The sequence below is a fragment of the Lathamus discolor genome, chromosome 6 (assembly GCF_037157495.1).
Source record: "Lathamus discolor isolate bLatDis1 chromosome 6, bLatDis1.hap1, whole genome shotgun sequence".
NCBI classification, from domain to species: domain Eukaryota; kingdom Metazoa; phylum Chordata; class Aves; order Psittaciformes; family Psittacidae; genus Lathamus; species Lathamus discolor.
Window position 1 is genome coordinate 83,301,855 of NC_088889.1, and position 16,377 is coordinate 83,318,231.

The window sequence follows — 16,377 nt, forward strand, 5'->3', positions numbered from 1 at the left end:
GTAGCACGGCAGTTTCTTTTTGCACTCTGAGCCAAGAGCCTCTTAGCATGGCAGATGCTATAAAGGAACTTGTAACTTTCTCAGCCTTGATATGCCGTGAATGCAAGATTTAATGCCTGTAAAGAAGTCCAATTTGGCATGTAATTCCAATTTATACGAGCTAGATTGCTTTATTTTGGGTCAAAGCACCTTATTTGGCTCTATGTTGCACTAAAAGCAACTTCAACCTTTGCATAGAACAATATATTGAAGGTGAAAGAGCTTGTTAAAAAAATTAAGCTGTTTATTGCAACCCATATTTGGTGCTCCCTCTGACATTTTGCCAGAGCATTTTGAAACATTTACTGGGATCCTGAAAGTCCCCTAAACCAGCAGTTCGTTAGCTGGGATAAGCTGGTACATCGTTAGCTTGTTTATGTTGTGTCATCTCTGATTGGCAAATCATCATAAGTTCTAACTAACTTAAAGTAACTCCTGCAGCTACTTTACATCCTGGCTCAGGAAACTCCCAAGCCGTTGTGTAGGGCTCACTGACCCCCATAACAGCTGTTGGAGGATAACAGCCTGTAGGCTGGTGGGGGTCTGATTCAGAGTTGAACTGGAAACCTATAACTGACCCAGAGATCTCATTACAAGTCTTCTGAGCCTTTCAGAGCCCATCAGTTGGCTCTTTTGATTGGCAATGCACTAATGAACTAATCATGCTGAGATTTTCTTTCCTCCCTTACTGAATTTGTATAATAAAACTATTGTTCTCTTCCCATCTGGTGTCTGAGCTAGGAAATTGGTAACTGATAGACTAAAGGTCAAAGCTGGAACCAAGTAGATAATAGTAAAAGGATTAAATTGTATTAGTTAATTGCAATTTAACTTTTTGTTCATCCATTTTCAGCAAAACAGGTTTGACTTACTGGATTTTCATGCGATGCAAATTTGTTTCAAATCAGATTTGGACTGTTGCTGTAGAATAGGTGTCTGTGATAATCTTGAAAAGAAACTATTTTTGCATATTATTTTAATTCATTTCTTACTAAAACATCAAAAACTTAGAACTGTAAAAGGTTATGTTAATTATTTTTCTAATTATGTGGCTGGGTTAGTTAAAAACAAAAATCCAAACAAAAACCCAGGCAAAACAATGAATGGATGTTGTTTCTAAAATAAGCACTTTAACTGTTACGTGTACTATTTAAAGTGTATTTTAAAAGCTTTTGCCCTTAAATAGGATAATTTTCTTCTAAGAATAGATTTAGTAGTTTCTTTAGGTTTTTATAGTCAGTTCCTGCTCAAATTCTCAAGTTGTAACACAAGGCTGAAGCCGTTTGCTTGCTGCAGAAAAGAACATTAGCTTTGCTTCCTTCTCCTTCCAAAATTGAGTTTCTGTAAAATCTAAAGACAGTCTTGGTTATTTTTACATTTATTTTCTTTAATTTGGAATTTAGTTTGGTGCATGGTTGACTTAATGATACTCAAAAATTAGTTTTATTGCTTTATAACTAAAACTATGAGCTTAGTGAACTTAATGTGAAAAATACTTTATATAAACATAACATTATATAAAATACTATGTGTCATTTGAACCTTTACAGAGAGTAAGGCAAGAAATATGCTAATATTTGCCATATAAATTTTCTCTTATAGTGCACTAACACTTGAGGATGAGAAAAGAATGTTAGCAGCTTTGATAAATGGATTCATAAAAATGGTGAGTGACAATTGTGTGCAACTGTTGGGGTTGTACCTTACAGCTCGGATTTGTCTGGGATCCCCATGAGAAACAGGTGCCTGTTTCACTGAATCTTAGACTGTGTGTCTGACTGGCTTAAGACCATTGAAAAGCCCAACTGGTGAATTTTATGAAGTAAGTATGTGTGTGTTGAAATAAATGTCATACAGTGTTGAAGCTGACATGGTGCATTATGAGAGTTTAAATTGCATATGTTTAACCGTGTTTTCTGCTAGTTTTTGGGGAACATGGGAAGTATTTGAAAGTTAAACAGCAGTTAAAGTCTTGCCTGTTATAGCTGATTTATGCGAATGAAGTTCCACTATCCAGCTGTAAATGGAGACAATACTAGCTTTAAAAAACAGACCAAAAAAGACTTGCAATTTCTTATCTCTGCTTATCTTAATTTATAAATAAGATAATTTGTATCATCAAATTAGGAATCCCACAAAAACTCCAATTGTTTTATCTTGAAATTGATTTTTAACCCTTCCCTCCCTCTTATCCCAGTAAAATCTTTTGTTCTCGTCTGTTGTGTTTGGGATGTCAGGTTGTTTTAGGGAGATGTTCTCAAGCTTTTTTTATTGTCTAACCAGGTACTCTCAATGCTTGGCTTTTCTTTCACATAGTCAGCGCTGACAGGCTTTGTCTCTACTTGTCGTCTTTGTTCTTTGTTACAGTGCCGTGAATTTAGATGGTTGCTTTCTCTTCAGCTATAATAATTTGCTATGTAATATGTTTTAATATAATTTTGCTTTATTAAGCTTTATGTGCAGGATAATATTGTATTATTTCCTTTAGGAGGATTTCCCACATTGAGTAATATTTGATGTGGCTTTACAGTTTTGATTTAGGGGGAAATAAAATCCCGTAGCAGCAAAATGACTAGTTATAAATTTTAAACCAGCACACATTAGATGTGGGATGGGAAGGTGTTGTAGCAGTCATTTTAGTCAGGCTTTTGTATGGAAAGCACTGTGTTTTTAGAGAAGTTTTCTTGAGACCTGTAGTCAATAATCAGCAATTGCACAAAAAGAGGAGAGGCGAAGGCAGTTGTCTGTAATGCAAGAAGCAATCCTTTGTTTTCCAGTGCAGTTCCTTTGATCTTTCACTGTATGGATTAAATGTCATTTTCATTTTAATTCTGAAAAAAATCTTCTTTTGCATGTGGTTTGAGAAATAATAAATAATGCAACCTTTACTTCTATTAGGAAGAAAAAAATCCATTTGAATCCATAAATGCAGACTGCCTGGAGACTGTTTCTCTTGCTGGGCTTTTAACTGACAGCTGAGACACTCCAGCTGACAGCACTTGGGTTTTTAAAATCTAGAAGCTTGGAATAAGGGTGCAGTTACACAAGGGTTGTTTTTTTGACTTCTCTCCTTTCCTGCCAGCATGCAAGCTTGCAGGCTTTTGCCATGTTATATAAGGCTATATTTATTAACCAAACTGGAGGAAACCCTGCTTTTACAACTGGCACATCTGGTTAGGAAAATGCTGATCTCTCTCAGAGGCCCTATATCAACTAGAAATTACAGGAATCTGAATACAGATTCACTGACCTCTTTCTGTTTTTCTGTTTTTTGGGGTTTTAGAATCATAGAATGGTTTGGGTTGGAAAGGACCTCAAGATCATCTAGTTCCAAAACCCCTGCCATGGGCAGAGACACCTCACACTAAACCATGCCACCCAAGGCTCTGCCTAGCCTGGCCTTGAACACCACCAGGGATGGAGCATTCACAACTTCCCTGGGCAACCCATTCCAGTGCCTCACGACCCTCACAGTAAAGAACTTCTTTGTTTCGTTTTGTTTTGCTTTTTAAGTATGAACTATAACAAGTGTTTATCCCTGTTCTGTGAAGAATTGAGAGTTCCACTGGTTTTGAAAGGACTTCACAAATCTAGGATTTAAATTTTGTTTTATTGATAAATTCTTGAGCTGTGAAGTATGAGATCCTGTGGAGTACGGACAAAAAAAACCCAGCAAAACCTTCAAGTTTCCCTGAAGGTTAGGTAATGGAAATCATACAGTTACAAGGGCACAGATTCCCCAGGTGCTATTTTTTTGTTAGCGGTGGGGTTTTTTCTTACCCCACTATATAGGGATTTTGACTTTTGAATATCTGTGGTTTGTCTGAATGCATTTTTTGTTTGTTTGTTTCTTAATGTTAATGGCCTACAATGGTAAAAACTATGAGTTTTTTGTCTTTTACAGGTTTCATTTGGCCGTGACTTTGAGCAACAGCTGAGTTTCTATGTTGAAGCCAGGTCAATGTTTTGCAATTTGGAGCCTGTTCTAGTCCAGTTGATTCATGTAAGCTTCAGTTCATCTCCTTTATCTTAACAATTGGGTATATATTTGCCATTCTCCCATTCCTGTCCAGATTATTGGTCTATGTCAGAGTAAGTCTGAAGTCTTCTTATCAGGTGTTTTTAAAGTAGACCTTGATCTTGTCTCTCATGTTATCATGCTAAACTCTGTGAAGTTCTTGCTTGGCAGGCATGCATGGTATCATTGCAACAAAGAAAACTGGCTATCTTGCTAGAGATTTCATGTCTTACAAAATAAATGGCACTTTTATGCAGTCAGAATTTCGGTTCTATCTTCTATAATCCTCCATCTAGGAGAGATTAGACTATGTCTGGCTGCAGATACAGGCAGAGTCCTGCTGTCTTGGGAAGGTTAATCCCTTTTCTGTATTCAGTCACATGTCAGGTGAGCATTAGTTGCATCTGATTCCTTTGCAGCATTGTATCTTTCCTTAAATCCTTTTATTATTTTGCGGTTGGGTTTGTTTTTTGTTGGTCGTTTTTTTTGGGTTTTTTTAATAAACTAGGAATTGTGGGTTTTCCATCAGGGAGGAGGTGATGACAGCATTATAGCTGGGAAGCAAGGGAGGACCTAAAGCCTGAATAAATCAGCAAGTCTCCCTTCACAGACCGTCAGAATCATACTTGCCTTAAGGCACAATCACTAAAATTCTCCAAGTAAAAGCTAAGAAGTACAGTGAGAGCACAACGTATCAGGGTCCCTTTTGGCAGTTTCTGGTCTCTAAATGCATGCAGTAAAATGTGCAGTTTGTTACTTGCTGCTGACCTAATAAATCTGTGCATTTTTCTTTAATGATTTGCTTTTGGTTTTTATGTGTAGTCTGTGAACCAGCTGGCAATGGAAACAAGAAAGGTGATGAAAGGGAATCATTCCAGAAAGACGGCAGCGTTTGTCAGGGTAGGTCTGACTCTAACAAACTATGAGCCTGCTGCTGTAGCAGATAATACTATCTGCTGCCACCTAAGTTTATAGCTTTTTGCAAAACCAATGTGTTAGTAATTTTTACACTGTTTGTAGTCCCGTTTTCTCTTGTTACCGTTGATCTTTACTCTGTAAAGCAAATGCTGCCATTTTAGGAAAAAAAAAAGCCCCAAAGCATCTAATATAGCAGCTTTGTGTTAAAAAAGAACAGCAAGACTGACTCCCTCTTCAAAGGAAGGTCCATTGGAGGGGTGTTCATGTGAATTCTAGAAAGCTCAGCTTTTCAAATTAGGTATGAAACCAAGTACATAATTTCTGTGTAACAGTTGCAGCAAGAATGGGAGATAAGGAGAAAAGAATGTTTAAACTGTCTCGTAATACCAGTGTTGATATGCTGAAACCAGTGTTTGAATTTCAAATAAAGTGCTGCTTTCAACTGTAGTGCCTCCGAGTCTATACAGATATGATCAAATGAGCTTTGAATCATGCACAAGCTGTGCAAGTTGCTTGTGTTCCCCTCTTCTCACCTGAAATATAGCAACTAAGATGTCTTCATCTTCGTGTGCTGGAAGGTGTTTACATATGCTACCATTAAAGAATGGATTTTTGTTTGTGGTACCTGGGCATTGATGTCCTGGGCAAAGGATAGTGAGGGTGGAATGGGACAATTTCTGTATGCCTGGGAGCTACTTGCTCAACCTAGGTATTTGGCTTGTTCCAGTAGGTTTAGAGCTGCAGCATCCTGCACTGGATCTGCTTCCTCCCAGATGCACAGAGTGCACTTGACATGGATTGTCCCTGCTTTCCTACTTAGATTTTGGTCTTGAGCTGCAAGCTGGTTACCTGAGAGGGACTCTGAGCTGGAGTCATAGAGTAAGCTTTGAGCTAATGTACTTATAATAACAATAATTAATACTAATAAATATTGTTATACTTATTGAAATAATGAGAAATTTGAAGTTGCTGGGTTTAGACTTCACATAGTATTTTCTTTTTACGGAAAGTCTTTCACAAAACCGATTTACAGATTTTGATTCCTAATGGTGTATAAAATCAGTAATGATTGCTGTAACTTTGAGATGGGAATTCACTCTGAGATAGGAATTTTCTTCAGTTTCCTTTTTTAATTTGCTTTAGGCTTGTGTTGCCTTCTGCTTCATTACAATTCCATCTCTGAGTGGTATCTTCACACGCCTTAATCTGTATCTACACTCTGGACAGGTTGCTCTGGCAAATCAGTGCCTTTCACAAGGTAAGGCACAAATCTGTCTATTTAAAGGTTCTCTTATTTCAGAAGTATTTCTAGCTATGAATAGTAACTTGGTTGAAAACATAAGTTGTATAAGAATATTTATGATGTAATTAAAATACAGCCCTGTTTCAAGCACTGTTACAGTGAAAGCTTGTCACATAAAGCAACTCTTCAATTCTAATGCATCCTGTGATCTAAACAACCAAGACAGATACCTGAGTCTGCATGACATAGTCATGGCTATGAGGTAGGTTGTCCTAAATTACTTAGAAATTATGGAAAGCATGGAATGTTTTATTTTCCTCTTGCATAATTATGCAAGCACTCTAGTCACAAATTATGTGCTTTATTATAACTGTGGGAAAAGAAACTAGTTATCAATGTTTACAAATATGTAAAAGGTAGGTGTCAGGATGATGGAGCTAGGCTTTTTTCAGTGATATCCAGTGATAGGACAAGGGGCAATGGGTGTAAACTGGAACATAGGAAGTTCCACGTTAACATCAGGAAGAACTTCTTTACTGTAAGAGTGACAGAGCACTGGAACAGGTTGCCCAGGGGGGTTGTGGAGTCTTCTACACTGGAGATATTCAAGGCCTGCCTGGACAAGTTCCTGTGTGATGTACTGTAGGTTACCCTGCTCTTGCAGGGGGGTTGGACTAGATGATCTTTTTAGGTCCCTTCCAACCCTTGGGATTCTGTGATTCTGTGATCTGTGTAGTAGTTCACAAGCTGACAGAATCCTGCAACAAGCTGGAAAAGAATTAAAACGTGGGTCACTGAAGCTAGAAACTTGCTACCGAAGCACGTGTGTGAAAAATGTTTAGCTAAGAAATATGCCCCTGCATCAGGGTGAAGCAATGGAGTAATACCAAATAATGTGAAGGATGAAAAATGTATTTTCTAGTTTTGATCTGAAATATTTATTGAACCTTGGCCTGAGTACAGTTTGTAACCATCCTTTAGCTCAGTCTTTAAGTAATTGGAAATTCTGGCAAAAAGTGATCTGAGGAAACAAATGGAGCTCCTGTGAGCACCAGAATGAGTATTAAGCCTGCGTCACCAGTTAATGTCATCTTATGCCTATTCATACCACAAATGGAACCTGTTACCCATTCTGAAAGTCTTTTCATACTTTTAGCTGTTTGCAGTATTTTATTTTTCCTTTTTTTTTTAAAGTGAAGTCATTCTACTTTGTTTTGCAATTTTAATACTGACTTTAAATGTCTGCTTTTTAATGGTGAATGCTTTTCCTATGCATGTTTTCAGTGGAGCTATGAGAGTAATAAATTGGATTACTTTGCAACATCTTTTGTTGTGGCTATTAATTCTTTGTTTTAGCTGTCTGCTTCTTCACAAGAGCTTGCTTTCCAAGCCCTGCATTTACTAGTAAGTTCCAGCTGCACAAACAAGCTGACTTAGGATGCTGATAAAGACCTTTTAGTACAGGGTGACTGTTGTGTTTCTTTGTTTTGAATCTGACACTGCCCATGTAGCAAAGCAGAGGGATTTGAAATAAAGCTGTTTTGTCCAAGTATGTTGTGCAAATAAAAGATCTGCAAAGTCTGTTGTTGTACAATTAGTACTGTGCAGTTTCTTTGTAGATAACAAAGTTTACCAAAAATGGACTCACTTTTTCTTCTTTGTGTTTGTTTAATTGACCAGCTTACTTTATCATCTGTATCAATTTTTATTATTGTTGCTCGGTTGCAGTGTATCTCTAGTTAGGAGCAAATCCAAAGCAGATTTTCTGCAATGTTCAGTCTTTGAGGTCTATATCCTGCACATGTTGGGACCATCTCTGTGATTTAATAATCTTTCAATTTATAAACTGCCTTCCCACCATGTTTGTGATCCAGGTCTTCTCTGAGAGAGGCTCCTGGGCTCTGACAGTTGTCCGCATTTTTCAGTGTGAGAGTTTGACATATGAACACAATCCACTCACTAAAATAATGAGTAGGATCCCCATTCTAAAATCTTTTAAGGTAACAGGTATATGCAAAATATTGTGAACTCAATCTCTAAAATACATCTATTAGCCGCTGAATTTTAGACCCACAGTCTAGAGGGAGGAGCATTTGGTCCATCTCAGTTTTTGTTGAAATGAAGTATATGCAAAGCTGGTGTTCAGTAGCTCACTTCGTTTACCAAGGTTTTATTGTTACACACTTTTCTGCTTCCTTAGGAAAGCTATTTCAGGTATAATTTGTAGTCAGAGACATGTCACTTGCATGAGTAATTTAGCATGTGTTAACCAGTTAGGGAACAGTGACACCAGCCTTGGGACATTTTTTGTGAATTGTTTTTGCTGATTCTGATGTATTGTAGTCAGATAACATGTCCTTGAAGGTCATTTTTAACACAGTTTAATCTGTAACGCATTTCATTTGTATAAGAAGTACTGATTAATTCATAACAGCAACTTTAAATCCAGTCAGTTAACTGAGTTAACTGATGGCAATTAGACACTGATCTGCAAGAACTCATGCAGCGTGACGTGAAGTTTTAATAGTGTGTAATTAATGATAGCAGTAAGCTGTGAAGTGAAATTGTGCCTTGTATATAACCTTTATTTTATGCTGATTGGAGTTAGTTTAATCAGTTTAGAATTGGGAAGAGAAATAAAACTGAAAGGTTAATGTACCTGATCTGATAGCTCAGTCACCAGTGAGGTATGCATGTGTGTGTGTACATGTGCCTGCAATTCCTCTTTAAAATTCCAGCTGTTGTTTTCTGTGAATTTGAATTTTCCGTTAAATTGAATTTCACAGAATAGACTTCTCTTGGTAATGGGTAATAGGAAGATTTCTCTAAATTGCCAATGTATCTAACTTGAAAAGGGAGTTATGGTACCTATTGGGGTAGATAAAGGGAATTTGAAAGATTGCTGTTTTATAAAATGGATGTGCAGGTCATAGCGGTAACTAAAGTTTGACAGTCTTGAGAATTGCACTGAGATATTACGAACAACTGTAGAGCCGCAGCTAATCTGCCTGTAACTGTGGAGGAGTTTGGGTTTTGTGTCGTTCCCAATCCCAAGGGGTAGCAGTAGTAACCATCAGTCCTACTGTCTCGCTGTTCCAGTTTCCTCTATCAAATCGGAGTATTGCCTGCTGGGATTTGCCACACTGTTAATCAAAGCGATTGTGTGGTGCTTGTTTGAACTCACCTAAAAACTTCAGTATTGGAAAACTGTAATTGTAATTTTTCTTGGAATAGGTTTTCTTTAATATGATGAAATTGTGTCAGACAAAATGCATTCACAGGCTCGTGAAAAGTCCAGTATTAATACACTGACAGATGTCTGTCCAGGCATGCTGTTCAACCTGTATTAATCATGGAACCCTTTAAACTGAAAAAGAGGGTAGATTTAGATTAAATATTAGGAAGAAGTTCTTCACTGTGAGGGTGCTGAGGCGCTGGCACAGGTTGCCCAGAGAAGCTGTGGCTGCCCCATACCTGGCAGTGTTCAAGGCCAGGTTCGACAGGGTTTGGAGCAACCTGGTCTAGTGGAAGGTGTCCCTGCCCATGGCAGGGGGTTGGAACTGGATGATCTTTGAGGTCTCTTCCAACCCAAACCAGTCTGGGATACTATGACTACTGTCTCTTTTGTTTCCAGCTCCCAAGAAGCGCTTCAAATAAATTGAATCTGTAATTACGTTCAACACGTTTTAAGTGATTCTGTCCTGGATGCACAGTTTGTACCTGTGGTGAGCCTATTAAGAGCCCACCCTAGAAAGGAAGATAGGAAGATGCTAGATTATACGGAGGTATGCTTTTCTTTTTTTCAATCTGAGACACAGAATGCTACATGCTGCCAACATAAAATACTAAATTCTCATCAGTCATGCTTTCTGTCATAGGGAGTGCTTGGACTAAATTCAGATTAAATGCATGCTCTGTTACCACTTTCCTGAATTTTTGAGATAGAATCATAGAATCAACCAGGTTGGAAAAGACCTATAGGTATTATTTTAATTGCATATATTTCCTCCCTGCTGAAATGCTGCTTTTGCCTGTCAGAGAACAGCGTGATTTTTTAATTGCTGGTCACAGCATTCAGCAGGTGGGTAGGGATGATGTAACTTTCTGGTAATGTGTGTTGAACAGCATTTTCATTTTAAAGGCCATGAAATCCTTGCCTCGCTTCACAAGTAACATGCTGAGTGAATAAAGTAATTCAGCTGATTCTGTGTGACTAATTTCACTGGGATATTGTCAAGCATAAAACTTCATAAAAACAGGTAGTCTTTGTCCCCCCAAATCAACCGACACAGATCTTTATTTTGTTTAGCAAATGCTTTTGGGGCTTCTTGGCTCAGGATTTTCTGGCAATATCAGTGTATGCTGTCTCTGATACTATGTCTTTGTTATCTTTTTAAATACTGTTTTCCTTGAAGGCAGCAAAGTAGCTTTGGGAGAAAGTGAAGAGATACAGTTTTCCTCGCTAGTAATACTAAATGTTGCTTTATTTGAACAGAATTACGACTTTTACCTGGAATTTCCACAGCTAGAAACTTCTCCCATTCATCGAGCTGCTTCTTGTTCCTCTCCTTATCCCTGCCAATAGCTTTTCCAAAGAGGGCATCTCTGTCTCTGTAAGCTTTTCAGACTAGCATTTCATAGCAGTTTGTCAGCTCTTCAAGACTGTCCAGCCCATGACCTGTTTATGAAGGTGTCTAGTAGTATCTACCCAAGGGAAGAAACAATAATGTAGAATGATGCTTCCTAGCTTTCAGCTGCAGGTGGTCTAAATACATCCTTTTAAACCAAGTTTTATTTTTTGCCCTTTGAAACTTCATGTGACAGTGAATTCTATGGTTGCGTAGTACTTGGAAATCTACTACTTAGGGATTTATTTTTGTATGCTGTTTAAATATTGGGTGTTTCAGTGCAAGCAGCTACTAGTGGTACTGTGATAAATTCAGTTATTCTTGGTTCATTTTCTTCACACTGTTTATGAGATGATGGAGTTGGTAAGTTGATAAGAATTCAAGTCAGTAAAGTCCTTTCTAATAAGGAGACAGTTCCAGGCATTAGGACCTTTTAAATTTTCTTTCTATTCTTTTGGAAATTGGAAGATCGGGACCATATCCTAGCTATAAATGCACAACAGCTATAAAAATGATACAGTGACACCTCAGTTTTCCATTACTGTCCTAATGATTCTTATAATTGCCTTGCCTTTTCAACAGCTGTTTAGGATGTAGTTTTCAAGGAACCATCTATAATGACTCCAAAACCTTTCATGAGCGTAAATAGCCTATTTAGAGCTTAACTTTCTATAGTTACTACAAGGGCTGCTTCTTTCTCCATATGCCTTACTAGTATTAGATTTCATCTGCTGTTTTATTGCTCAGAATCACGAGATCCATCTGTGATTCTTTGCAGTCCTGTTCCAGACTAGTCTGCAAACATTGTTCCCTCCCAGCTCATTGTAAGGACATGTTTCCCTGACAAACCTTAAGGACACAATAGTCATTTCACTCCACTGTGAAAACTTTTTATTCCTGCTTCTTTCCCCCTCCACCTCATCCTTTATGAAGTTATGAATCCTCAGGAGGACTTTCCTCCCTATCTTTTGTCAGCTTAGTTGTTTTAACAGCCTTTTGTGTGAGGAGCACTGTTAGTTTTTTACAAATCTGAGTATTCCTATTGGCTGTGGGTCACTTTAAACACAAACTTGTGGGCTCTTTTGAAAACTTTCTGAGGAATGATTTCTGTCTCCAAAATCCATATTGACACTTCAGTGTTGTATCAGGTTTTTCCTTGTGTCTGCTCATTTGATAGAATTTTTTTCCCCATTTCATAATAACCAGGAGAAACTACAGTATTCAACTTTATTAAGTTTATCATCTCAAAGTTTACAGTATTACTGATGGACTGCTGACAATACCTTAGTCTTTAGCGATTACATGGAATTTAGAGAGTCAGGCTGAATTTTTGGGGGGGGTTGTTGTGTTTATTTTCTTTTTTGGGTGGTGGTGGTGGTGTTGTGTTTATTGATCACAGTTTAAGAATAAAATACCTTGTATCCAGTGTTCTTGCTCATACTGCACAATCTCCCTGTACAAATCTTCTCCTCCACTTACGCCTCTGTATGCCTTTGTCTGGAAGTACTAAGGCCTTGTAACAATCTATAATCGAGCTATTCGTCTAACTAGCACTAGCAGGTTTCATCCACATAATTACCTTTTTATCTGCAACTAATTCATAGTATGAATTAGTATGAAATAGTATTATTTAACAGTGCATTCCAGTTCATGCAGCAGCCATTAATTTCATCTTTGTTCAAATAATTTTTTGTAGTTTCTGGATTGGAAGTGATGTGTAGAGAATTCTAAGATGGAGAATGTTCAATAGCTCAAGGGGAAAAACACATTTCAGCATTGTGGGAAGACTCTCATAGTGGCCTCACCAAGGTGAGGAGGAGGAGTTCCAGATGTTTGCAATGCTTGGTTGACAAAACACTAATGCATTATTTTATTTAACAGAAAAAAAAAAAAAAAAAAAAGGAAAGGCAACAAAACCCCCACACACTTGCTTCCCATTATTTTTTTGCACTAGAGTATAAGGCTTCATTATATTTCCAACATCTGTCATATGTGGAAGCAAAATCTTCAGAGTATTAAAATAGGCTTGGCAGTGTTGTAGGGCATGAAGGTGATGTGTAATACAGAAAGAACACTGCATATGGGTCCTGATCTTGTCCTTTGGATGTACTTAGCCTTGTGTAATTGTATCCATGACTAAAAATAGTTTGTGTAGGTATGTCAAACTCACTCCCTTTTTGCTCTTTGAAGGTGGACTTAAGGAGCTTAATTGTTTTCCCCATTGTTAATGGCTTTGTTCCTCCTTGTTTTTTTGCCTGATTCTCATAGATGCAGCAAGTATGATGTAAGTTAAGTTTTATTTGTAGGAAGATTGATATATAGAAATATATGGAGGTACACATATTTGTGTGTATGTATAATTAAATGTGTGTGTATATGCACCATCATGAATGTTGACAATAGCAAAATGTTCAACACTGATTTCACTTGCTTTTTCATAGGGGACAGTATTACTGGAAGTGCTGACTTGGATACCCAAGACTTAGTTTTTGTAGCCTGAAGGTCAACATGTGTTCTTGGGGGAAAGATTTATAGGATTATGGCCAACTAAAATGAAGGAGCTGCTGTGAAAGGATAAATTTAGCAGAGCATGAAGTATGTCATGTTCGGAGCACTGCACAAGATATTAACAACAGTCTGGGAAGACTTTATCATGATGATTTGTTTTAATGTGCAGGCTGCTGTCACCTTATCCAGCTTAACAGTGGCTCACTTTAGAAGTAGCGTCATACATTAGGCAGGTAAGAGGACAGCTTCCTTCACCAGAAGAAGTCGTCTTCTATGTATGTTATATTTTTCTATTTCTTTTTAATCAAGAATGCAACATCATTGTGGGTTTTGGTACTTTTCATGTGTCTCCTTAAACCAGGAAAAGCAAGCATGTGGTTTTCTCTTGAAACATCTCTACAGCAATAGCTTTGTAAATTGACTGTTAAAAGATAGAGAGAAAGCACCGTTGCATAACCTCATAATTAATGTAATTAAGTATTAAATACCAGTGCTTATTCTTATTAGGAAAAGAGCATGTCTGTGACATTTTATTTAGTGAATTTTTTTCTCCAAACTCAGAACATGTGATATAGACTCTGACACCTCTCTGCAAGTGAACAGGGTGGTAGTGTTTGGGGACAGTTTTCTGCAAAACCTGTAGTAAAACCTTTGCATTAATGTGAATTTATTTTTGCTTCTTCTCACAAAGCACATATACCTTGGATAAATGTGTTTTTAGTATGTAAGAACCATTTTGTGGTTAGTGCAGATTGGCTGAACTCATAGCAGAATGAACATATTCTCCTTTGCCAGTACTTCTGGATGTACCAAGGTAAAATAACCATTTCTTTAACAGAAAATGCAACCAACTGCTTCTATGCTCTATTGTTTTTTTGGCTTGCCTGGCTGTGTTGTGTGGGGCAGGAGGAATGAGTCAAGAAGAATCGAAAGTGTAGGGGCAAGAACCCCACAGTCCCCCTGTTGTGCTGAGACAGCAATGGTATGTGGGGCTGTAAACACAACCATGTGGCAGTGGTGAGAGGACAGCAGCCGTGAAGAGTCATAGCAGGGAGGCAGCAGTTCTGTGACTGTCATAGTCAGGAAGGACCAAGATGGAGGCACAGAGGAGCTTGTTGCAATGAGGATAGGTCCTGGTGAGCTGTTTGTGGTGTGGACAGCTCTCTGCTCATTCCCGCCAGCAGTCATCTGCAGAGCTGGGCATGCTGCTCTAACTAGCAGGTCTCATGAGGGAGCTCGTGTCTCTGAAGGTGCTCAACCAGATGAGAAGGCATCTCTCATTTGCAGTGACTGCAGGGGGTCAAGGAAGAGTAAATTTAATCAAATTGCAGTAAGTCATACTGAAGATAGAGGGTTTGGTTTTGTGCTGTGGCTGAAGTTTAGAGGAGAATGTCTAGGACTGTGATTGCTGGGAGAGCAGGTGAGGTACTTTTACTTCTCTTTCATTATGGAGACTGCTGCACAGAGCCTTCTTGTCCCGCTGTGAAATAACTTCAGAAGGCATGGGTATTCTCTGCACAGATGTGGGTACTTTGGAATGCAGACTATTTTCTGAGACACATTTTTTCATGTGTCTGGTCACATGTTTTTATCATTAAGTGATGTAGGGCATGTGCTTTTTTTTTTTCTCCTGAGACAACTGTGGAAGTGACAGCGATTCATTTACTTGTGCTAGAATGAAGGTCAGCTGCTGCTTTCCTTCCCCTAATAAAGCTCAGCAAGATTACTTGCCTTCCTTTGGGTTGGCTGTTCAAACTTGTATGTTTGAAATAAGTCATTCTTTCACCTCAGATGTGCAGAATAAAAGAAGCATGATGTTTGACTGAAGGGGTCTGTGTTGTAAGCACTGAAAAGTTAAGAAGGGATTGAGCACTTGTGTGCTGAAAAGAAATAAGAGTAAGGAAAATTTACAGTTTTTCCAAAGCAGATGTTTCCCTGGTATTCCTCGGGAGCTGGAATTAGGTATCAGTTGAGGCTATATTTAGCAAGTTTGCTTGGAGTCCCATGTGCTCAAATGAATTTTTCCAGAGCAAGCTGCACTCCTGGAAGTGCCCGTGCATGCCTGGCAGTGGTGCCTCCATCTCAGCCATGGGACACCTCCAAGCATTCTTTTTTATTCTTCGCTAAAATTTGGTTTCATGGCCTCGATCTCTGTGCTTAAAGTAAAGATGCAGCATTAATTCTGAAGGTTGCTTTGAAGTATATAGCTAAACAGCTTGAGTAGGATTTGGGTGCTTGGATATTTTGAAATGTAGCCAAGAAAGTGCAAAACAGTGTTGCTGTCAGAATCTTTTGGGGGAGTTTTTAGCATATATAGGAGGTGTAAGGTGAGAGGGAAACTACTGGTTTTAATTTATGAATATTAATAAACTGAGGAATAGATGTTCTCATGTTTGAGGGGTTTTGTAGAATTAGAGACTTAATAGAGAGTTATGAAAAACTTCTTAAGAGCTATTTTGCCAAGGCCATAATGGTGGATAGTTTCTGTAATTCCTCTATTGTGATTCTTAGAATCATTTTATCCAGCGATACCTTGGGTTCTGGTACTATATCAGTATTTTACTGTTAATAACTGTAAATAGAGAAGTGAAGCCACCCATACTTTCTTAGAACTTTAATAGCCTTTTGTGAATGAATTTGTGAACAAGATGGCAAGATCTTCCCCTTGCACACCCTGCTGGGTTCCCCATTCTCCTGGTGTAAGCATTAGTCAGATAAGTCGGTTTTGAATTGTGTGCTTTTCTTGTTAATTATATTTGCAATCTATTTGAAAGAGTGGTGTCTTCCTGTTAAGCAAAGGAGAATTACAACTTCACAAGTCTCAAGTGAAGTGGCAACTTCTTTTGAAAAACCAGCATCACTTAAATTGCAGCAGGTACTGATTGCTGAGTCTCGAGTTTCTTTGCAGTTAAGCATAGGTTCATTTTCTGTGGTCTATTTCAAACAAACTTGAAGCAATCATTAGATCAGGGGCATGACTGTGCAATCACAGCTGGAGTAATAATACAGCAACTTTATTTTGT

The 16,377-nt window shown here is 38.2% G+C and overlaps 1 protein-coding gene across 3 annotated transcripts in view; it reads left to right on the forward strand.

Moving 5' to 3' along the window:
- Positions 1–16,377, forward strand: part of VPS35L (VPS35 endosomal protein sorting factor like) — a 56,785-nt gene that overhangs the window by 27,546 nt on the left and 12,862 nt on the right. For all 3 annotated transcript variants that reach the window (XM_065684248.1, XM_065684249.1, XM_065684247.1), the window contains exons 23-26: positions 1,642–1,705; positions 3,944–4,042; positions 4,880–4,957; positions 6,119–6,233. In XM_065684248.1, coding sequence (XP_065540320.1) covers positions 1,642–1,705; positions 3,944–4,042; positions 4,880–4,957; positions 6,119–6,233 — 356 coding nt within the window. The remainder of the gene's footprint in view (positions 1–1,641; positions 1,706–3,943; positions 4,043–4,879; positions 4,958–6,118; positions 6,234–16,377) is intronic.